The 23,662-nt window shown below is 48.7% G+C and overlaps 2 protein-coding genes across 4 annotated transcripts; one reads left to right on the top strand and one right to left on the bottom strand.

Annotated features, from left to right (window-relative positions):
- Positions 1 to 1,540: 1,540 nt before the first annotated feature.
- Positions 1,541 to 17,204, top strand: LOC110090439 (uncharacterized). 2 transcript variants are annotated; one of them, XM_020814057.3, is made up of 7 exons: positions 1,541 to 2,427; positions 5,132 to 5,215; positions 5,735 to 5,823; positions 10,498 to 10,683; positions 13,237 to 13,374; positions 13,789 to 14,025; positions 14,198 to 14,323. In XM_020814057.3, the coding sequence occupies exons 1-6, from the start codon at positions 1,995 to 1,997 to the stop codon at positions 13,993 to 13,995; spliced, it is 1,137 nt and encodes a 378-aa protein (XP_020669716.3). In that variant the 5' UTR covers positions 1,541 to 1,994; the 3' UTR covers positions 13,996 to 14,025; positions 14,198 to 14,323. The 2 variants fall into 2 exon arrangements, with proteins under 2 accessions (XP_020669716.3, XP_020669707.3); XM_020814048.3 differs by having other exon boundaries at positions 1,543 to 2,427; positions 13,789 to 13,981; positions 14,198 to 17,204.
- TMEM235 (transmembrane protein 235) lies at positions 15,494 to 22,416 on the bottom strand. 2 transcript variants are annotated; one of them, XM_020815346.3, is made up of 4 exons: positions 22,067 to 22,404; positions 20,584 to 20,664; positions 20,016 to 20,153; positions 15,494 to 16,237 (listed from the first exon to the last, which is right to left on the bottom strand). In XM_020815346.3, exons 1-4 carry the CDS (start codon positions 22,281 to 22,283, stop codon positions 16,005 to 16,007), a joined length of 669 nt encoding a protein of 222 aa, XP_020671005.3. In that variant the 5' UTR covers positions 22,284 to 22,404; the 3' UTR covers positions 15,494 to 16,004. The 2 variants fall into 2 exon arrangements, with proteins under 2 accessions (XP_020671005.3, XP_072846780.2); XM_072990679.2 differs by lacking the exon at positions 20,016 to 20,153 and having other exon boundaries at positions 22,067 to 22,416.
- Positions 22,417 to 23,662: the final 1,246 nt, after the last annotated feature.

Below are 23,662 nucleotides of genomic sequence, written 5' to 3'. Positions count from 1 at the left end.
ATTTAAAGTTTTGTTACAATTTAACTTGCAATGACTGAAATCCTGTCGCTTAGCATCGTAAGTCACAGTAGAGCAGACCCATTAAATCAGCATGGATTTGGGGAGTCAACCCCTCCATAAATAAGTTCCAGTTACTCGAGTGGGCCTACTCCAGTGCAACTTACTATGCTATGCCACAGGATTTCAGCCAATGTCTAGTTTTAAGTAGGATTTCTGGAAGATACAGCAATGCAAAGATAGATGCTAAGATTTGCAAGCTTTAAGGTACAATCCTATACCCAAGATATGCAAACTGAAAGCCCACGGGATTCAGCAAACAAACAAACAAACAACAAAGCAGAGACAACAGCCGAAAACCAGACAAGCTCTGACTAGGGCGATGGAATGGGCCCAGTCTGCTATGTCCACCCCACCCACCCCTCCGCGCCCCCAGCTGCACATTGGTAGAGAACAAGGAAGGAAACATAACCTTCTGCCTAGACTGAGCAGGAGAGCGATAAGAGCCATTCTTATGATCAAGATAAGCAGAGTTTTCCCAGCAGAAGAGAGAGGTCTCGCCATTTTTTGCTTCATCTACTTGTGGGCAGAGCAAAAGGGGCCAAGTGAGGATCCCAAGCAAGAACAGTTGCTGCCCCTTCTCGGTTGCTCCCCTCCCCTTTCCTTCTGGGAACTCAAACGGTCCTCCCACCCTTGGATGGGGTGAATAATTCTTTTATGTATTTCTTAGTTACATTTCGGGGGTGGGGGTGGGGGTGGGGGTTTTCTCTTCCCGTGAGCTGAAGGCAGGTTATGTGGCTTTTCTCCTCCCCAGAGCACACCACGCAAAAGAGCGAAAAAGCGCCTCTCCCCCTTCTTCCCACGGGCAAAACAGCAGGAGGCTAATAAGACTGGTTGAGCTGCGGACCCAATCCTGCCCAAAGGGAAAGGCACTGAGGCGCAAACAAGAAGGGAAGGTTGCTTCTCGCAGCTCTCTGTCTACCCGCCGGCCCGCCGGCCACAAGTTGCCGGGCTAGGGGTGGCAGCAGGCTCGGTTTCCCCCTTGCGGAAGGCGCCGGAGAGGAGCAGGCGAGTGGGCCGAGGAGGCAGCCACACCGGCAGGGTAGCCCGACGTGGCTTCCCGGCAACGCCACGACGGAGCACGCCCGTTCCTCGTTCCTCCGGCGCCGCCGAGAGGCAGAAAAGAGGCTTCGCGGTCTCTGCCTCCTTGCTCGCTTCCTCGCCTTGAGTTGCCCTTGCGGGGAGCATCATTGGGCAGACTTGAAGGGTGGGTGTGGATGGGTGGGGGGAACGCGCGGGATAAAGTGAAAGACAGGAGCATTAAAGGCGTTTTGGGTTCCAGCCTCCTCCCCACCACCACCCCCGTCCCGCTGCACTCGACCCTGCTACCGGCCTCTCTTCATGCTTGCAAGCATCTTTTACTACTGTCCCCCACCCCCACCCCCGAATCCGTAATAATGATCACGAAGCAGAACTACATCCCCCAAAATGCCGTGAAAGAGGCAATGAGAAGCCGGCTCTTCGAGGCATGCTGGGAACAGTAGTCTTCCTTTCTGGGAGGGGAAAAAAAGAGACGCTCCCTTTGGACCCTGCGCCGTCGGAGGGCAGAGGGCTTCCGCAGGGACCGACCTGGCGGCCGTGCTGGCCAGGCTAACCAAGGGGGAAACAAGCCCTCTGGGGCCCGCGGTCGCTCTATCTGGAGGGCCCGCCCCCCCCGTGGCTTCGCTGACTCCCGTGGGGGCGTCCAGGGCAGAGTCTTCTGCTCGCCAAGTTGGGAGAAGCTGAGGCTACGACCAGCGGCAGCGCGGATGGCCGTGGGTTCAAGGGTATCTCCAGCCTGCCGAAGCACCGGTGCACCCACCCTGGGGCACTTTTGCCTCAGGGCCAGGACCTCGAAACCTGTGGGCTTGGTTTTTACTGCCAAGGACGTCAAGTCGACTTGATCCAACATAAAGTCTTGGTGGTCCCTGTGCCACCGCTGGGAGCAGAGCTTGGAAATGTTGCATTTTTTGATTACAGCACCCAGAATCCCCCAGAGAGCATGGCTATGGAGATACCAGGGCATTGGTGCCCTGTTGAAGCATCCCGGGCTAACAGATCAGTGTCGGGCGTCAAATGGCCGTTTTGTGCGCACAGGGCTTGGGGGGTTTTGGTTCCCAGGAGCCCAGGCAAGGAGACGCTGCCTATTTGTGGCTATCCAGGCTTCTCCTCTCGCACCTCGATGGCCCCAGGAGCTGCCGGCTCTTGTTCCTTTTCCTGGGGTGGGCAGCACTCCCGGTTACCACACAAGAAGTCACCCAGCAGAGGTCGAGTGTCATGTGGTGGACCTGCGCAGTGACACAGTGACTCGGCCCAGCCCCAAGATGAGGCAGGCTATGGCTCAGGCTGAGGTGGGTGATGATGACTACGGAGAGGACCCCACAGTCAATGGTGAGTCAGCGCATCCCTGGGCATGTCACGCAAATGGGCCCTACCCGGCAGCTGTTCTCTAGGCGAGAGTTTTGCCTAATCCCATGCATCAAAGACGCTCCTCTGGATTCAGGGCACCTGCAGAACCAATCTGTCCCATGTGGTAGGATTTTAACTTTTTTAAATAGCATCTGCCCAGAGGAACAACTTACCATTAGAGAGAAGACAGAGGAAGGAGCTACCTTGACAATTTCATGGGAAGTCAGGATACCTATTTTGCTAGAATCATACTTTTCTGGTGGTGGTGTACTATTGTTCCCTGTAACTATAAAGGACAATTGATGAGTTACTGTATGAAGGATTCTTCCAGGGGTAGCATCAACTCTTGCAAAGCAAAGCAAAATGGGCTTCTTTTATGCTCCTCTGTAGCATTTAAAGCACTCTCTGGGTGATTTACAAGTTAATTATGCAGGCTACACATTGCCCCCCTCATAAGAACGTAAGAAGAGCCCTGCTGGACCAGGCCAAGGGCCCATCTAGTTCCTGTCTTTCACAGTGGCCCCACCAGAGGCCTCTGGGAGCACATGAGACAACTAGAGACCTCTCTCCTGATACATCTTCCCCTGCATCTGGCATTTGGAGGCCCCTTCCTTTGAAGCCTGGAGATTTTACATCCCCATCATGGCTCGTAACCTGCGACGGACTTTTCCTCCAGGAATCTGTCCAATCTGCTTTGAAAGGCATCTAGGCCAGATGCCATCAGCACCTCCTGTGGCAAGGAGTTCCACAGACTAACAATACGCTGGGTCAAGAAAGATTTTCTTTTGTCTGTTCTCATTCTTCCAACGCTCAATTGGAGTGGATGTCCCCTAGTTCTAGTATTGCATGAGAGAGCTTCCCTCTATCCAGTTTATTCATCCCCTGCATAATTTTATACATCTCAATCATGTCCCCCCCCCAGGCACCTGTGGGTGATCACAGAACAAAGGAAGGCTAATTGCCTTAGAGAGACTAAAGGAGTCGACAGCAGACTGCCAAGTCAGTGCAGCCCACTGGCAATGCCCTGAGGGCTCTTTTATTGACAGCATGATTACATAGTATGTTATGAGAGAAACAGATAGGATACTAGTTACCTAATCGTAACTAGGGTTGGCTAAAACAGTGGTTCTTAACGTGGGCAATAATGCCCCCCAGGGGGCGCTTTCATTTTTCGGGGGGGGCGGTAGAACGAAAAGGGGCGGTGTGGGGGCAAAAGAACAGAAGGGGGGCGGTAGGGGGCACTGGAGTGAGCCAAACCTGTGAAGGCGACTGCAGCCGCAGTGCTGGCAGTATATCCGGTGCTGCTGCTGCCGCCAGAGGATCCAGCTCTTTCTACCTGCCACATCTCGCCTTTCTCCTTTATGGGAGCACTGAGTGTGGATTGGGTGTAAGGAAAGGGTCTCTTGGGTCCTCATCCTCACCCCATGAAGCGCTGCCTTGCACCCGGGTGGGGAGGTAGGTAGGTAGGTAGGTAGGTAGGTAGGTAGGTAGGTAGGTAGGTAGGTAGGTAGGTAGGTAGGTAAGATATCATCACCGCGGGGAGGGGGGCAATGATAACTTCCTCAATGGCTCAAGGGGGCGTTTCTTTGAAAAAGGTTAAGAACCACTGGGCTGAAATAACCCTTTGATCTTATGCTCTACCTCTAAGTAAAAGGGCAGAATAAGAGGCTACCCCATCTGCGCATCCTGCCAGGAGTGTTTGCACGTCACTGGAACAGGTTGCAGCTACAAACTTTAAGCAGAAGTTTCCCACAGGCGCCTTTTCTTTAGACTAAAGAGCCCCAAGCATTGTAGCCTTTCCTCATAAGGGAGGTGCCCCAGCCCAGTCATCATTTTAGTTGCTCTGTTCTGCACCTTTCCCAGTTCCATGGTGCAACAATTAGAACTGTATGCAATACTCCACCAGCGTTTTGTACAATGTAATCATAATGTTGGCTGTTTTATTTTCAGTCCTCTTTTTAATGATACCTAGCATGCATCTGGCCTTCTTCACTGCCACTGCCCACTCCCATGAGCTTGGCGCTCAGTTTACTGACCTCAGAAGGGTGGAAGGCTGAGTCAACCTTGAGCTGGCTACCTGAGCCCATTGGGATCAAACTCAGGTCATGAACAGAGTCTTGATGGCAGTACTGCAGTTTAACTGCTGTGCCACCCAACCTTGTATTTTGAAAAGCTTAGACTAGCAACCTTGTCCAGGCAGAGCTTAGAGAAATTACTTTTGGAGGACCTACAACAAGAACTTTTCTAAGTAACTTTTTTTTCTAAGTGACTAACTTTTTCAATGTAACTTTTCTAAGTTTTGGTTCCAAGGAATAAAATTCATTCACTTACAGGTTTACTTGTATTATTCTTTCCATTGTAGCCAGAATATTTAATTTATTTATTTAATTTTTTTTAACCTCGCCTTTCTTCTTAAAAAGGACCAAAGGCAGCTTGCATCATTAAAAGATAATCTTAAAGCTAGTATGGGGAAAGTAAAGTAAATGCACCAGGGGAAAAGCGAGACTGGTCTTTGTGAAAAAAGTCTAATTTTGGCCAGAGTATCCTTGGGGAAAAGGTCTTCAGAACCTTCAGTGCTCAAAGCTGCTTCTTCTGCAAGCAAGCCTCCAGCTGTGACTTTGTCAGTACAATGCCACACATCTCAAATCCTGGGCGTGCTTCCTCGTGTGCTTGTTTTTCCCTGCAGAGCTGCAAAGAGTGGTGGCTGAGCTCCTTGGAATGGAAGAGGCGCTGTTTGTTCCTACAGCCACCATGGCTAATCTCATCGCTGGTGAGTCGCAGAACAGAGCTGGCCCTCCAGATGTCACTGGTCCCACCCTCCTTTCCTGCTGGAGCTGCTGGCCAGCGCTGATGGGAACTGTCATCAAACAAGACATGTTCCCCCCCACCCTATCTGTTCAGAGGAGTTGGGCTGTAGCAGAGAAAGAGAACCCTGATCCGGGAGGGCAGTTGTGCCACTATGGTTATTTATTAAATATTCCGCATTTTTAGAGTGCAGATCAGTGTGCGTGGCTCTGTCCAGAATAAAGATAGAAATACAGAGCCCTGTCCCAAGGAGTCTGCCCTAGCCTCACACTTACAAGGCAGAGCAAAGGGACTGGGGAGACTCTATTAAGTGTGGTGGAGCGCTCTAGCTGTGGTAGCTACCAAGAGTGATGAAAGCAGGAGGAAAATGATCGCACCTGCAAATGGTCGTGAGAGGCCCCCGTTCAGTTCTCTTGTTCTCTGATCTTGTCCCTCTGCCCACAGAAACTCCTCTTCTGACTCCCCCCCCCTTCTCTTGCTGTAGTCATGTGCCACTGTCGCAGGCGAGGAGCGCAGGTCCTGCTGGGGAAGGAGGCCCACATCCATATCTTTGAGCATGGAGGGATCGCACAGGTAAGTGGCGCAAGGTGACCTCCTGCAGTGCCAGCCTTCCCCTTTGTACAAATCCACTATTCATTGCTGGTGCGTGATTTTGTTGCAAGGTTCCCGTTTTTTAGGTGGAGGGCATAAGGCACCACAAGAGCGGATCATGGAGGGGAGGGTCCTGTCATGCAGAATAACGTTTCCATTTCCATCTTGCTTTTTTATATCACATCACAATGAACCATACATGGGAGGGAACTCAAAGGAACTGTTGAATCCTCATCCCACAGAAGGCGATAGTTACTTTTAGATCAGGAACATGTTTCTGAACAAGAAACCTAACCCCCCTCCCCCGTTTCTTGAATATTGCAGATAGAACCTCCACGAGAGATCAAAAGCCCCTTGTTTCCCTGTTTCTAGGAGAGAGGCCGGGCGATAACAGCGATTAGGGCGGTGGACGGGAACTTGGAACTTTCACCCTCGGTGGAACCTTCTCACAAAGTTGCCGTGCGAACGGAGAGGAGAGTCATGTGCCCTGCCTTGAGCTCTCTGAAGAAAGGGCCGGTTGCAAAAAGGAAAGAGCACCACCAATAATAATGATAGTCATCATCCTCATGAGTGTTGGGATAGGACTTATTTGGGAGAATCTGAAGGGGAATTGCAGAAGTGTGGCTGCTCCACGTGCAGCATCAAGGCTAAAAAATTATTCCCAGTGGTGTCCAACAAAGCTACTGAGTTTGGAACACCCAGTTAAGGCAACCTGCAAATGCAGATCTGCGATGGATTAGGGTAAAGGACCTGTACTGCTGTCAGCGGCAGAGGAAGTCATAAAAGGGGCCTAAGGACATGTTGCGATTTGTCAGTATTTTAGCTGAATTCAGGTTGACCCTGATTTATTTTTGTCTGTCGAGAGAAAAGCTTAGTCATGTTCCTCCCTCTAGTGTCCATTGGGACACATTGCATCCTTTTCTCCTTAAGCAATAGTCACGTTCATCCAGAGCTTAATGCCCAAACATTTCTTTGTGCAAAATCCAGATAACTTTCGGCATTTAGGAAGACAGTTCCAGTTTACTGTAGAACCAGCTTGGGGGGGGGGTGTTCTTCCTTCCTTCCTACAGATTGTCTCATCTCTTAGGCCTGAAATTGCCTCCCAGAATACCTGCAACTGTCCACTTGCTGCTGCTGTTTCTCTCCTACCAAAGGCTGGACATCATCCTGGCTCTTTTGCCTTTGGATGCAGTAGCCCTAAACTGTGGTGTTGCACTGCATCCAGCCTCCAGAGACCTTCATCTTATTCCTTACCTTTTTTGCCACTTACTTTATCATAGAATCATAGAAAAGTGAAGTTGGAAGGGGCCTACAAGGCCATCAAGTCCAACCCCCTGCTCAATGCAGGATTAGAAATTAAAGCATATCTGCCAGGTGATTAACTAAGTTTTTCTTGAATACCTTCAGTGTTGGAGCACTCACCAACTCCCGAGGTAACTGGTTCCACTGTCACACGTCACTGTCAGTCACTACCCACAACTGCTCTAACAGTTAGGAAGTTTTCCCTGATATTCAACCGAAACCTGGCTTCCTTTCACTTGAGCCTACTGTTGTGTGTCCTGCACTCTGGGATGATCAAGAACAGTGTTATCTTGAACAACCAGCGGTAACAGTATCAGGCAAAACCAAAAGAAAAACAAAAAAAGATAATGCGGTGGCAACTTAAAGACTTACCTGTTATATTTTAATTTAAGCTTTCATGGAACTTCACCCACTTCTTCAGACATACGAGGTGGAAAAAGAGATCACACAGTAAAACGCTCAGAGTCTCTGGGAGGCAGTGGTGTATGATTGCATTTCACACATGCCATGATTTATGACCTCTGTATGGTACTCAGGTCTTTTGAAGTCTGGTTCTGTAAACATTCCAACAAGGGACACGAAAAAAAAGGCAAAAGCAAAATTTCATGAAGGCTTACATTTTAAAAAAAGTCTTTAAGGTGTCATGGCATTTTTGTCTTTTTTATTTTTATTTTGGTTTTGTCTGGTATGCTTGCACAGACTTAACACAGCTACCTCTTCTAAAACTATAGCTCCAATAAGTGATCCTTTGAGTGTCTCATGTGGCTGAAGTATTTGAACTTCCTACAGTTTAATGATTTCTTGGGCTTGATTTAATTATTTTAGTACTTCTTTGTTGGTCATCCATTTAATTCAGGAAATTCTTGGCATCATGCAATCTAAATTTCATAGGTATTCTCAAAGGCTTTCGTGGCTGGGATCTGATGGTTCTTGTGGGTTTTTCAGGCTCTTTGGCCATGTTCTGAAGGTTTTTCTTCCTAACGTTTCACCAGTCTCTGTGGCCGGCATCTTCAGAGGACAGGAGTCAGAACTCTGTCTGTGCTGTGGTGCAGTTTGTTTGGATAGTTGAGTATTTGTAGCTATGGGATCAGCTTCTGTCCTTTTCAGGAGACGGGTGTTTGTGCTGGTCAGCGTGTTTTTTTTGTTGTGGGTGTATTGTTATTGATAAGAGGGAGAGATGATCTGTCACTGTGATTGATGGGTGTCATTAGCTAGTCTTTTATGTGCAGTGATCACTGGTCCTTGTAGCTGGGTAGTGTTTGTTGACCTTTTTCAGGCTGTATTTTTCAGTGCTGGGAGCCAGGCTTTGTTGAGTTTTAAACTTTCTTCTTTTTTGTTGAAGCTCTGCTGGTGCTTGTGGATTTCAATGGCTTCCCTGTGTAGTCTAACATAATGATTGCTGGTGTTGTCCAGTACTTCCTTGTTTAGAAATAGAATTTCATGTCCAGCTTGTTTTATGGCATGTTTCGCTACTGCCGATTTTTCCGTTTGTTTTAGTCTGCAGTGTCTCTCATGTTCTTTGATTCTGGTGTGGATGGTGCGTTTTGTGGTTCCAGTAAGGAATCCGGTATACTCCTGCAGTGGTGAGGGGGTCCTTTTTGTCCTTTGTTGACCGTAATATTTGTTGTATTTTTGTGGTGGGCTTGAATACAGTTTGTACGTTGTGTTTTTTCAAAAGTTTCCCCATAAATTACATATATTTCCGTCTTTTTCATCATAACCTCTATTTAAAACTACAATTCCATGCCATACAACAGAACCAAGAGTAGATTGTTCTTGCATGCCATAAAATCACTCCCAACTTACAGTGACTTGCTGAACTGGTGAGCTTCAAAATCTCTTGTCAGGAGCCCTACTGAGTTCTTTAAAACATAAAAAAAATTTTGCTATATATATAGAGTAAGAAATGCCCAATGTTCAAACTGGATTCAGAAAAAAATAAGACAATAGAGATCATATTGAAAATACCCATTGGCTACTGTAGTGTACCAGAGAATTCCAGGAAAAAAGCACTTTGTTTTATAGATTTCAGCAAAGTCTTTAACTGTGTGAATTATGAGAAAGTATAGATTGTTCTGAAAAGTAAAAGGAGAATACATAGAACTGTAAAATGTACAGTAATGCCCCGCTTAACGATTACCTCGTTAAATGATGAATCCGCCTGACAATGTTTTTGCGATCGCAAAATGATGTTTTAATGGGAAAAATTTGCTTTACAATGATCAGTTCCCTGCTTCAGGAACCGATTTTTCGCTTTACAACGATCAGAAAACAGCTGATCATCGGGTTTCAGAATGGCCGCCCGCTGTGCAAAATGGCTCCCCGCTGTTTTCAGGACTTAATTTTTGTTGTACAGGCACTGAAAAATGGCCGCCCTATGGAGGGTCTTCGCTGGACGATTAGATATTTAGCCCATTGGAATGCATTAGCCGGTTTTTAATGCGTTTCAATGGTTTTTTTCCCCACCGCTTGACAACGATTTCGCTCTACAGTGATTTCGCTGGAACGGATTAATGTCGTCAAGCGAGGCACCACTGTATGTTCTCAAAGCCAGTTGCAAGATAGTGGACGGTATTCTCTTCTGTTGCTCCATCAGCATAACTGGAATGATGTCATGGGGAGCAGCAGGTTTACCGACCCACACATTCAGAGCCCAGATATATGGCCTGTCTAGTTGAAGGGTCTATCCACCTGAAAAAGTGACTCAGCTTGAGTCACACTAAACGCCTATCTAGTTCAGCCCTGTGTGTCCCCCCCGACTCAACCGCTTATTTCTGAGAAGCCCCCCACACACATAAGTACTATTTGCTTTCTAACGTTTGCTTTCTTTAATTAGAGATGAGCCCCACCTAATTCAGCGGGCATCGGTTTACAGCAGAGCAAGTGACTTGGGTTGTGGCCATCCAAATGTCGTTGGACTAATGCTGCCATCTTCCCTCACCATTGCCTATATGCTACCTAGGTTTGGTAGGAGTTGCAGTCAAACAACAGTTGAAGAGTCATAGCTTTAATCCTGCTCATTTGGCCCCTGATGGGCCAGTACTGCCTGCAACCTGGAATCTCAGAAGGTCACGTTTTCTTTGCCTCAAAGGTTCTATTCTATTCATAAGGAGGTATTGATTTTCTGCAAGCCCTGAGCACATAATTACTGAAGGTCACGGCTCATCCGGGGACATTATAAAGGAGTCTATGTCTCTGCATACAGAATTTCATTTTCCAGAAATCGGCAATAAATCTCTGCACCAGAGACAGCATCCAAATTAACTTTTAATTTCCTGTTTCCGGAAGGAATCTGTCCTGCACAGATTTCAGTCTTCTTGATGCTGCCGTTCTTACCATTTATCTCTGGAATAGGTGGCTGGAGTCCATTCAGAGACACTGCAGGATCTGCCTGACGGGACCCTGGACCTTGAGGAACTAGAGCATAAGATCCAGCAGGCTCACCGAAGCCAGTACCATCCCCGCCCTGAGCTCATCTGCCTTGAGAACACCCACTGCTCAGCTGGGGGACGGGTGCTACCCCTTCAGTACCTGCAGAAGGTGCGTACTATGAGCTGCCTAGCCACAACAGGTCCATTCTTAGTCCGGCTGCCTCTAACCAGAGAATTCATCACCATCCCTAGATGGATGGGTACCTTTGGTTACTGTATGTATTTTAAAAATTTAAAATTTTTACTAATAAAGATAAATAAAAACAAAACAATAGCACATCTAAAACATTTAGACACCTAATTTAAAAAAAAAACATTAAAAATCTACATGCATCGTGCACCCCAACACCAGGACCATTTGGAAGTAATCACCTATACTAGTAATTCCCAACCTTAGGTAATCCAGGTTTTCTTGGACTGCAACTCCCAGAAACTCCAGCCAGCACAACTGGTGGCGAAGGCTTCTGGGAATTGCAGTCCAGAATTGCAGAATTGAGTAACCCAAAGTTAGGAACCACCGACCTGTACAATTTACCCTTGTGGAGCCCCCTTCCAGAATTGCTTAGACTCTTGAAAGGGGGCTTTATCCCTTTTCCTTTATGAATACAAAAGTGCCCCCATATGTCTGCAAGCATATCTCTGACGGTTACCACCCTATTAACTCTTATATCACATGTAGATTTATCATTGATGACTACACCCCAGACTTCCTTATACCATTCACTTAACAAAGCATTATTACCCTTTTTCCAATTCCTAGCAATCATCCATCTTGCTGCTGCTAGTGAATTGGAAACAAATTCTCTAGTTGTCCAATTACCTATCTCCTTCTCAGAAATGGATAAAAGCATTATTTTAGGACATGCCGCTAAATTTAAATGGCTTATTTCATTTATTTCCTTAAAAATCAATTGCCAAAATTTTTATATATACTCACATTCCCACCACTAATTAAAATATGTACCTGTTTTCTGGCACCCTCTCTAGCCCATCTTAGAATAATGACCATCTATTTGATTAAGTTTCACTCAAGTTAGGTACCGTGGCCAAACTAACATTTAAAAAAACCCTCTCTTTATTCTTTTTTGATATCAATTTCAATATTCTAGTGTTCCTTATATATTTTTCCAAGCACTAGAACTTAGTTCTTCTCCCCATCAAATTCTCATCATGATTTAATTTATCCTTCCTGAACTTCTGCTTCCAGTAGTATAGTCAGTAACTTATACTGACTATACCCTTCACCACCTTGCTGTCACCTTCACTTTCCTTTTATAATAGAATTTCCTCCTATTTCTTAAGTTCTCTACATTTACTGTTTCTTTTTATCCAATTTTGTCCGCACTTCTGCTTGTAAATATATTACACCAAGATATTTCGTCTTGATATAACACTTGTTGTATTTGGTCATTTTTCTTTATTTTTTTCCAACCCATCTTTGACTCTAAAAGCTTGTTTCATTCATACAGTGGATTTCTTTTTAGGTTTTCTGGGAATTTCTCCAACTCAACACCAGATAATAATGGGGAAACTGGTGGGATGAATAGTTTTTTATATGTATTCCAAATTATTAACATGTTTCTAAGGAAAAAGTTTTCTATTTTTATTACACTAGGCCTCCTGCATCCATAGGGGATCAGTAACAGGCTCTTGTCACAGATGCCAAAACTACAGATAATAGTGACACTATATATAGTGTGGTCTCTGGCTCCCTCTGGTAGCCGGTTCTAGTAACTACATGTGGAAATACATGTGAATCTATTGGATTTAAAATATATACCGTATTTGCCGGCGTATAAGACGACTGAACAAATAAGACCACCCCCAACATTTCCACTCAAAATAAAGAGTTTGTTATATACTCGCCGTATAAGACTACCCCCCCTTCCGCACACCTTCCACACACCAAATAAAAGGTGCTATTCATTGTCACCATTGTACAGCTGCAGCGCGACCGCAGCACCTTCGGCCCGCCCCTGCATCTCCCTGTGACTGGCACTAGTGTGCATGTGTGAGCTCTGCATAGACAAGGGTCAGGCCGGAGCACCGCTGCTTCCCGCCGAGCAGAACGGGCCAGTCACGTCGAAAAGGCTGGCACCCCTGTCTCGCTGCTGATGCTCGCTGTGGCCGCGTGGATACTGGATGGTATGTAGAATGAGGTGGGCAGGCATTGGGAGGCTACTATGAGCACCGGGCAAGCATCAGAAGGCCACTATGGGCAGCTATGTCTATCCCAACTGAAGTGCACCTGGCGTATAAGACGACCCCCCCCCCATTTGGAGGCATGTTTTTCAGGACAAAAAAGTAGTCTTATACACCAGCAAATACAGTACTTCTTATATCAAATATTAATGTTTAATATTTTTAATGTTTTCAGACCGCAGATACGTGAAATCACAATGTGATTTTACCTTGTCCACAGTTTTTAAAGGATTTACTATTGCATTCTCGAAGGCTTTCATGGCCGAGATCCAATGGTTGTTGTAGGTTTTTCAGGCTGTTTGGCCGTGTTCTAGAGGTTTTTCTTCCTAACATTCCTAACAGATTTACTATTGTTGTTCCTAGGGTTGAAATGCCCATGGGAAAGGCAAGGATGACCCTTCGACTAGGTTCCTCTGCCTCTTACAAATCTTGGAGGTGCAAATTTTCGTTCTTTGTGCAGGTGCACCAGCTAGCCCAGAAGTACGGCTTACAGATACACATTGATGGCGCTCGGGTGCTTAATGCCGCTGTCGCACTGGGAGTGCCGCCAAGTCAGATCGCTCAGCACTGTGATTCCATCTCTTTGTGCCTCTCTAAGGTGGGGACTGGCTCTGGGGATTCTGAAGACTGTAGGTTTGGGGATGGGGTGGGGGAAAGAGTACAAGCGTAACACCCAGTGTTTTGCCCACCTCCTGATCTGTGTCAAAACTCTGTGGCAGGCAGGCAGAACGAGATGCTTTGCCAGGCTCATCCAAGTCCAGCGAGAGCAGAGATGTGGTTGTTCAGAGGTTGGGAGACTGCATCTCCCACGGATCCTGTATTATTGGCTATGATGCTAGGGCTAATGGGTGTTGCAGCTGAAGGCCTTCTGGAGGGCCACACAGACTGTAGACATCACAGATGGTGGCAGAAGAGATGTGAGCAGAATCTCTCTGAAGAGCCGTGGGGGAGGAGGCATGAGGGTTATCCGGTGCCTATCCCCATGTCTTCCTTTTCTTTCTCTGTTCCACAGGGTGTGGGTGCACCAGCAGGGGCGCTCCTGGCTGGAGCCAGGGAATTCATCACTGAAGCGTGGCGTGTACGGAAGCTCCTCGGAGGTGGGATGCGCCAGGCAGGAGTCCTGGCAGCAGCTGCCCTTGTTGGGTTAAACCACGTAGAGGAAACACTGAAGAGAGATCATGACAATGCCAGACGCTTTGCCCAAGGTGCCCCTTCTTAGACACACAGACACACAGCTAATCCTCTCAGAGTAATTCACATTCCCTTTCCCTCATGGATGTCATGAGCTAAGACTAGAAGAAGGGAGAGTGCTCTTGCGGGTGCTGGGTGGGAATCCTCCTTCAAATCATCATATGAAGGGTGAGGCTGGAACGTCCTCCCAAGTTCCCCGTTTTCTGACCTCTGTAATTTTCCCTTCACAGGTGCCTTTGCTATTGCTTCTCCTCTTTGCTCCATAAATCTAGCTGCAGTGGAGACCAATATTCTCATGGTGAGGACATTATTGCCCTGGCTGACCCCTTCCAAGTTGTGTGAACTCATGGAGGCTGTGAGTGCTGAGGAGGTGGCTGCCACAGGCCAAGCCACGAGCGTGCGGCTCTTCCCGTGGGGAAAGCATTACTTGCGTGCTGTCTGGCACTGCGACGTCTCCCCTCACGACACACAGTTATCTGGAAACAAGTTGCGTTTTGTGCTGGACAAATGCAAGCAGCAATGATGCTCATCTGAAACCAGCTCATCTGAATTCATCGGAGACCAGAAGTAAATCTGCTGCTTGGCAGATGGATTCAGAACAAGCCAGGACATACTCTGAAGTAGAGTATGCTGGTCTCTGATTCTGTGGCGCTGGCCTCTTTGAAGCAGAGGTGGCTGAAGTCCATCTTTGGGAGAGGTTTGTGGTTCAGCATGGGTCCTGGTAGGATTAGGATTTCAGTCCTTGCCCTGGCTCAGCCACTCCTCCATCCCTCTTATGACTGCCGTGCCCTTTAGCTCCTGTTTAGGGCAGGATGTGCTTAGGGACCCATGCCCTGTCTTTTGCTCTCAAACAGAACTCAAACCACTCCAGGCTAAGTCAGAAATTGTAGACTTTCCACTGATCTCTTTCTTGTCCTCTTATAGCGTGGGTGTCCCTGCATCACCCTGCGTGTGGCCAAGCCCAAACCATTGGGGTCAGCTGTGGTAAAGGAAACTGGTCTCCAGGATTAGCTCTGGAAGTTGACAGCCTCACTTCCCAAACCATAAATAACCAGCTTCCCACCAAAGGAGCTAGTCACTTTGTGAAATGGCACCAATTCTACACAAAAGGAAGCACCAACATGGGCCCTCCTTTTCTCGAGAGAGTGGGCTTTGTTTCTTAAGGCTGCTCTGCCCCTACCAGCTGAGAGTCCCTTTGTTAGCTATAGTATGATTGTGTTGTGGCTGCAGAAATCCAGTATTTTCAGCCCAGATGGCCCCTCTGCACTCTGTATCTCTTTGAGAACATCAACCAGGGTCTGGGAAGCAGGAAGTTAGCTGACATAAAAGCACAAGGCTGTGGCATGTAGTGGCAGCGGACATTCTAGAAGAATAATTAGGCCATATGCAAAGTCCTGCTGCTTATGGCTTGCCTTCACAGCTTCTCACTTGTAAAGTATTGTGTCGACTGCTGAGCAGCAGAGAAAATACCTCACACGCCTTACAGGTGACTGAAGGCAATTTGTATTCAAGAACCAAGCAACATGCCTGCTTACTGGAGTCATTTATTTTGAGATGTCTTAGGTGTAAGTAACAAGGAAGAGCAACCGATGGTCATGCTGTGAGGAGGAGTATTAGCCATACATACCAAGAGGCAAGAGAAAAAGCTGCCGTTGCTACAGTTCCAGGAAGGGACCAAGGGCTGGTGGGTCCCCTCCTTCCTGTCTCTGCTCTTCTTGTGCAACAAAGCTTGAGGAACAGAGATCTAGACTCTTCTATTTGATCTATTCCATGGAAGTGACAAGCATGGATGGCAACCAATGGGCTGTAGGAACAGAACCTTCCTCCCCCTCCTTACATACCCCCTCCCAGGAAAATGCCTCCATTCAGTAGCCCCAACCTTGTCTCCATAAAACCAGTCCATGCCTGTGTGTTAAGAATTGTGCCGTAGTAAGCAACAGCATCGGGAGTTCTCTGAAGAAACGTCCATGAAGGGACTACTGTAGGGTGGGGGCCTCCACGGCATCCCTGGCAAGGCTGTAGCCCCTTTCTCAGAGATCAGATGGCCACTGAACCTCCATCTGGCCTCAGGTGGATCCCCCAAGCAGCCAGGAGAAGCAAGATGCCCGCCAGCCCCTCGGTGCCGAAGGAGAGCCAGGCGAGGGCCAAGGACCAGCCAAAGGCAACGTGGACGTGCTCAAAACGCTGTTGGTCAAACATACGCACTGCTTCAGTGAAGGCTGCCCGAGAATAGGAGATGTAGATGCTGGTCCCAGACAAAGTCAGCAGTGCTGTGTAGGAATCAAAAGAGGAGCAGGGATTGGAAGGGAGAAGGAGGAGAAGCTTATCAGAGGCTGGCTGGTTTAGGGGACACTGCCTCTGAGTTGAATCACCCTGTTAGCTAAATAGAGCCTCCCCTAAGCAAATAAGGCTGGCCTCATTGTTAGGCAGAATGAGGAAGTCACCTCAGGCAGCAGATTTGAGATGTCACAAAAGGACAGAAAACTGTTCCCTACTTCAATTTATCATTATTATTACTGTTTTTTCCTGGACAGGGCAGGGAGAGGCGCTTGTTTGACCTCTGCCTCCGATGCCCAGCCTAGTCCTTGGCTGATTTCAGTGGGCAGGAAAACATAACGCTTTTCCACCTCTGGCAGTGAAATATTTTGTGCGGGCCCTGAGAGATGGTAAGAGGAATAGGTAAGGGGCAAAGCCATCGAGAGAGGCCGTAGGTCTATATACACAGAATGTGTGGTTGGGGTGGGGACCAAGTGAGGTGGATGCAGAAGCTATCAACGTGCATTATTAACACTGGTAATTATGATGATCCACATCCTTTGAAAAAAGGCAAAGCATGTACCAGTCATTTATAAGGAAGTGTGTCTTGTTCCTGTCGTTGCTGTGAAAGGAATGTACTGAATGTAACTAATAAGGCAGCTCCTATCTCAAGTCTGCAGAAAACATGAGAGTGGCTAGAGGCTGCAAACGCTCTAATCAACCCTTCAACATAGCCTAGAATGGATAGCCTGTCCCTTGTGAGCCTCAGTTAATTGCTAAACAGTGGAACTGGCTCCTGGGAGTCTCACTTGGGTTGTTGCTCGCTTGGTGAGAGAATGCAGCTAAATGGCCAGTAGGAAACACCACACAGCACCGAAATCCAAAGTCCCAGAGCCTGCAAAGTGGCAGATATGCTCCCACATATGCAGAGGAAGCAAAGATTGTGCAAATAAAAATCCCTTTGTTGCCATGAGCAATTCATTTGTTGCAATGAGCAATGTTTTCTGTTTTAAAGAAGCCCGTTTTAAAAGTCATTTTCATAGACATTCCCAGCTGAATTTTTCAGGGTTTCTATTGTTCTTTTTTATCTATCCTATGAGTTTTCCCCACAAAAATATGCTAATTAAAAAAAAACAGCCAACAAAAGCAATATAATGAGTTAATTTTAAAAAATTGCAGTTGTGATGTTGCTTAGTATCCAGTATGTTGTAGCTGTTGCACTCATTTCACACGCTAGCAAGGTTATGCTCAAAATCCTCCAAGGTAGGCTTCAGCAGTATGTGGACCGAGAACCCCCAGAAGTACAAGCTGGATTTTGAAGGGGCAGAAGAACTAGAGACCAAATTGCTAACATGCGCTGGATTATGGAGAAAGCCAGAGTGTTCCAGAAAACCATTTACTTCTGCTTCATTGACTATGCAAAAGCCTTTGACTGTGTGGACCATAGCAAACTATGGCAAGTCCTTAAAGAAATGGGAGTGCCTGACCACCTTGTCTACCTCCTGAGAAATCTATATGTGGGACAGGAAGCAACAGTTAGAACTGGATATGGAACAACTGATTGGTTCAAAATTGGCAAAAAGTACGACAAGGCTGTATATTGTCTCCCTACTTATTTAACTTACATGCAGAATTACATCATGCAAAAGGCTGGACTGGAGGAATCCCAAGCCAGAATTAAGATTGCTGGAAGAAATATCAACAACCTCCAATATGCAGATGATACCACTATGATGGCAGAAAGTGAGGAGGAATTAAAGAACCTCATCATGAGAGTGAAAGAGGAGAGTGCAAAAAACAGTCTGAAACTCAACGTCAAAAAGACTAAGATCATGGACACTGGTCCCATCATCTCCTGGGAAATAGAAGGGGACGATATGGAGGCAGTGACAGATTTTCCTTTCTTGGGCTTCATGATCACTGCAGATGGAGACAGCAGCCCCAAAATTAAAAGACACCTGCTTCTTGGGAGGAAAGGGATGACAAACCTTGACAGCATCTTAAAAAGCAGAGACATCACCTTGCCAACAAAAGTCCGTATAGTCAAAGCTATGGTTTTTCCTGTAGTGATGTATAGGAGTGAGAGCTGGACCATAAAGAAAACTGACTGCCAAAGAATTGATGCCTTTGAATTGTGGTGCTGGAGGAGGCTCTTGAGAGTTCCCTGGACTGCAAGGAGATCAAACCTAGCTGTTCTGAAGGAAATCAACCCTGAGTGCTCACTGGAAGGACAGATCCTGAAGCTGAGGCTCCAGTACTTTGGCCATCTCATGAGAAGAGAAGACTCCTTGGAAAAGACCTTGATGTTGGGAAAGTATGAGGGCAAGAGGAGAAGGGGATGACAGAGGATGAGATGGTTGGACAGTGTCATTGAAGAGACCGACATGAATTTGACCCAGCTCCAGGAGGCAGTGGAAGAGAGGAAAGGCCTGGTGTGCTCTGGTCCATGGGGTCACGAAGAGTTGGACACGACTAAACGACAACAACGATGGCGTAGCTGTAGGAGACAGAGTGATAGACTCAGTCTGGGTATGCTTAGCCTTGAGAAAAGAAGACTGAGGGGAGTTAATGATGGCACTTTTCAAATATTTGAAAGGCTGTCATATAGAGGAGGGGCAGGCTCTGTTCTCGATCCTCCCAGAGTGAAGGACACACAACAATGGGCTCAAGTTACAGGAAGCCAGATTTCGGTTGAATATCAGGAAAAACTTCCTAACTGTTAGAGCAGCGCGGCAGTGGGACCAGTTACCTTGTGAGTTGGCGAGTGCTCAAACACTGGAGGCTTTCAAGAGAAAACTGGGCAATCAGCCATGGGGGACCATGGAACCAATCTCCTGGGGATGTAGGTGACCTACTGTATATATATATTTTTGGGGGGGTTCTTTTAATATTTCTGATATTCTCAGACTCTGGACAAGTGAATCAGCTTGAATAAGAGGGTCCCAAGGGTAGGAATCTGCTGCTCTGGATAAAAGTGTCCATCAGCACTTTAAAACCCTTGAAATATTTTATATAGCATAATCTCTTGTGGACTGCAGCCCATTTCATCACAATGCATAAAGGGTTGCCTCCATTGGACTAGCAACATATTTGGGTAATGACTTAAAATTTAACTCGATAAAATCAGGGGGAAATTGAACTCTTTAATACTGTATGGTCAGTATTCTACTGTTACTGTTACTAGAAATGACCCTATGGATAATCTACTATTTCTATTACTATTATTATTAAAATGACCCTATGGATAATCAAGTCCAGTCCCTCAAAGAAGCACAACCTCTGACTCTGCAGCCAGTTACCTAAACCACTGAGCGACCCAGCAAATATTCTTACATCAAATCATCATACGTTTTGAGCAAACTAAAACATGTTCTCAGAAAGCATCTTGCTCATTGCAAAAACAAAAGTATTTCATAACATTGCCTTTTGGAAGATGTGTCACCAGCAAGACAGAAAGGGTGAATAAGGCTCCTGACCAACAGAAGGTTGACAGCCTCCTCCAAGTGTCCATGAAAAGGAGGGAGGAAAACAGGTCTAGAATTATTAAGGAGAGAAAATGCCATTCCCATGGCAACAAAAGCCCTGGTCACTGCGCAAATGACCCCAAATAGGCATACAGTATTCACGCTTGCTTTGTTCTAGCCACCTGGCAACTAGAAACAACACATGTTCAGCCAAATGCTTCTCAGGAGTAGAATCTGGGCAGATATTCAGTAGCCTTCTGCCAAGCGTGGCACATCTGGGACACCGCTCAAAGAGGTTTCTCACACGCACATCCACAGATTCGCTTACCACCCAACAGAAGATAGCAGCCAGTGATCCGCAGAAGGCGGGAACTCCTAACCAAAGAACTGATGATCCCACAGATCCAGCCAAAAACGATCAAGATGAGGCTGAGCGGCAGCAGAACCACAAAGGCCCGGTGCATGCCTGGCAGGGAGACAGGAGGGCCAGATGATGGGAGAGTAACAGGACTCGGGCTGTGCTTTGTGAGCCAGACGACGTGAATGCCGGGGTCATTTCAGATTGGCCCCTCTAAAAGGGGCCTGTGATATTTTAAGGCTTTTAAAATTCTACACTGCAGACACAAAACACCCAATACAAACGTGCATTTTAAAGCTGAGAAAAGTTACTGTATTTGAGGATGAGCCGTGCAGGGTAGGGATGCTGGGAAATTTGTATGAGTCACTTTTCCCAGCTGTTTTCTTACTACGATATACTGTAAATTCATTCACAGAAACTGCCACCTAGCATCTGCTCTGATCTCCAGCAAGGTGGACTGGTTACAGAAGACCAGACTCATTCTAGAGATGGACGAAAGAGGCCACCCTAACCCTCCCCATCGCCATTCCCTACTTACATAGAAGGTGCTGGAGCGAAGCTGGAGCTTGCCGACTCTCTGCGCTGAAGGGATCGATCAGAGGCACGCAGGCATTCCGCCCTAGGGAAGCAACAATTGGGGGGGGGGGGAGAGAGAGAAACAACACGTGGCTGGCCCAGCAGTGGAGGCAATGCTAGAAAGGGCTTCATCCAGGCAGAAATATTCTGCAACTCTTGACCATATACTGTATATATATGCCAGCCTTATGACAGCCTTTCAAATATATTTTCTGGCACTTTTCAGAAACAAAAAGGTGTTGCTTATTAGACTTACAGCATTAGCATCAAGTGCTCTTCTATGAGGTGATGCCTGAGAGCATTTTTGTCTGTTATATGGGAGGAGGGGTTTGGGAGGAAGCAAAGGTTGACCGGATACTTCGCTCCACGACTCAAAGCAGTTGGCTGACAGAACTTCCCTCTGCCTTGTGTCAGCCTCAGAGCAGCTGCTTCACTCCCCTTATTCGCTGCCTTTCCAAAGGGCCTCGGGGACTGGTTTCTGACGAGGAGGAGGAATAACCGAGCATTTGGGGGGGGGGGGGGGGCAGGAGTCTACCGCTCGAGGGCAGGAGGCAAAAACGGGCCGTCCCTTTGTAATGTTTAGCAGACTCGAGAACTTGGGTCTGTCCTTCCCTCCCCGCCGCGCCAAGGGGGTCTGTGCTCAGCAGGAGATCCAGCTGCCCGTCCTCCCCCTCCCCGAAGTTTCCAAAAGGCAGGAAGAGCGGGCGCCGCCGGGGCAAGGCGGCCGGTCACTCAGGAGGATGCCCGAAAGGGCCCTTCGGACCGAAATCCAGCTCTCTCGTCTCCCTCGCCCGGCGGAGTCCCACTGGAAGCGGCCGCCCCGCTGAGAGGGCAGAAGAAGAGCCCCCCCCTCCCTCTCTCTCCACCCGCGTCCCTCGTGATTTCCACACGTATCCTCCCGCCACGCGGGCACACGGGGCTTGCTCTCCCCTTGGCTTCCCTTCCTTAGACGTCGCCCTCACTTGCCCCCCTCGGGCTCTTCCTTCTTTTCCCGACAATGAATGGACTTTGCCCGCGAGTCCCTCAGAAATGTTGGGGACCCCTGGGGAAGACCTCAGCAGGGGGGCACCGCATTCCATAGCGCCCCCATCCCCCTCTCTTCGAGGGAGGCGAGGAGAGCAGAAGCCGGGGGGGGGGAACAAGGTCAGGACGCTGGAAGGCAGGCACAGCGACCTGTCGGCGCGGGAAGAGGGCGCGCACACACACACCCCTTAGCCCGCCCGCCCTAGGAGAAGGCGGCGGCGCCCCCCCCTTGGCTAACCCCGGGTTGTCCCGGCACCTAACAGGGGAGTGGAGCTTTCCTCCCAGCTGGAGGGTCGCGCAGGAGCCGGGAAGCCACCACTCCGGGCGTGGACGGAAGGGAGCCGCTCCCCGGGTGCCGGGAAGGGGGGCGCCTGCCTAGCCGCCGCCGCCGCCGCCCTCTCCCGCCCTCCGGCCCGCCTTACCTTCGCAGAGATGCCAGAGTCCCGAGTGAGAGCTCAGCTCCTCGGCCTCCCAAGCGCTCCGGTTGCCCCCGGCGGGCAGGTCCACGCGGACCAAGTACCAGTAGTCGGTGCCGATGGCCGCGGCCAGGAGGACGAAGCTCAAGACCCCGCTCAGCGCGGCGCCCCAGCAGAGCCCGCCGGCAGGCACCGCCCTCGGGCAGCCCGGCAGGGGCACCATCCTCCCGCCGCCCCGAAGGGACTCGCCCGCCGCCCGAAGAGCCGAGCCGCCGGGAGGGCGACAGCCGCCCGTCCGCCCCCCCCCCGTTGTTCCCCTCCGTCAGCCCTGCTGAGGGGACCGGCGCCCAGCCGCCGCCGCCGCCTCTCCGCGCGCGGAGTTTTGCTTTTTTTGGCGGGTGGGGGACGGGTCTCCACGCCTGGCTGGCGCTTGCCCGGAGGAGTGGCCGGAGGGGAGAGAGGGCCCCGGTGGCGGCAGCCCGAGCAAGGAAGGACCGAGTGTCGCCCCGCTCGCAAGAAGTCCCCCTGAGTTCCGCGGGTCGTCACTGTCCCCGTTGGGCCGCCTCCAGAGTCCCGAGGGGGGCGTCCCACCTCTTCTCCCCTCCGCGCTGCCAGCAACGTTTCGCCCTCCCGGGTTAGAAGCTTGCCCTGGAGGGCGCCTCACATCTGGCCGCGACCGGGCAATTCCCGAAGCTCCGGGGTGTCCCCTCCGGCCCGGAGGCCCCCTCAGGTGGGCGAGCTTCCCGCAATCGGATCCAGAGGGCAGCCCTGCTCCTCTGCCGTCTGCGTGCAAGAGGAAAGCCGTCCCCTCGCCGCCACCCCCCCCCTGCAATGCTTTCCAAAGGGCCGCTTCTAGGATGGACACGCACACCGAGACCACCGCTTTCCGTGAATTTTCTCGACGGCACTGGTGCCCTGCTTCGGAAATCGCCGCGGAGGTTTCTGCGGAACCAACCAGCTCTCCTGCCGGCACCTTGACCTCCTCTCCCCGCAGCTGCACTCGAGAAAGGGGGCTCTAGAGCTGTAAAGAACCGGACGCACAAACAGCCACAACTTTGTTGTGTGTTTATGTCCATATTTCTCTGCTGTCAGGAGATGCACAGCTTTTGTCAGATTCCACAGACCAACAGGAGGAAAATCTAGAGAAGTGCCTTGAGATGCCTTTCAGCCTCAAAGGGACCCCCTCACCACTGAAGGAGTATACCGGATTCCTTGCAGTTATGGACAGGTAGAGTATATATTGGAATCACAAAATGCAGCATCCACACCAGAATCAAAGAACATGAGAGACACTGCAGACTAAAACAACCAGAAAAATAGGCAGTAGCTGAACATGCCATAAAACAAGCTGGACATGAAATTCTATTTCAAAATACTGAAGTACTGGACAACACCAGCAATCATTATGTTAGACTGCACAGAGAAGACATTGAAATCCACAAACACCAGCAGAGCTTCAACAAAAAAGAAGTTTATAATTCAACAAAGCCTGGCTCCCAGCACTGAAAAATACAGCCTGCAAAAGGTCAACAAACTCTACCCAGCCACAAGGACCAGTGATTACTGCACACAAAAGACCAGCTAACACCTATCAATCACAGT

This window comes from Pogona vitticeps, chromosome 2, assembly GCF_051106095.1.
Source record: "Pogona vitticeps strain Pit_001003342236 chromosome 2, PviZW2.1, whole genome shotgun sequence".
Classification (NCBI taxonomy): domain Eukaryota; kingdom Metazoa; phylum Chordata; class Lepidosauria; order Squamata; family Agamidae; genus Pogona; species Pogona vitticeps.
The sequence above is the reverse complement of the archived record's forward strand: the minus strand, read 5'-3'. Positions and strand labels throughout refer to the sequence as shown.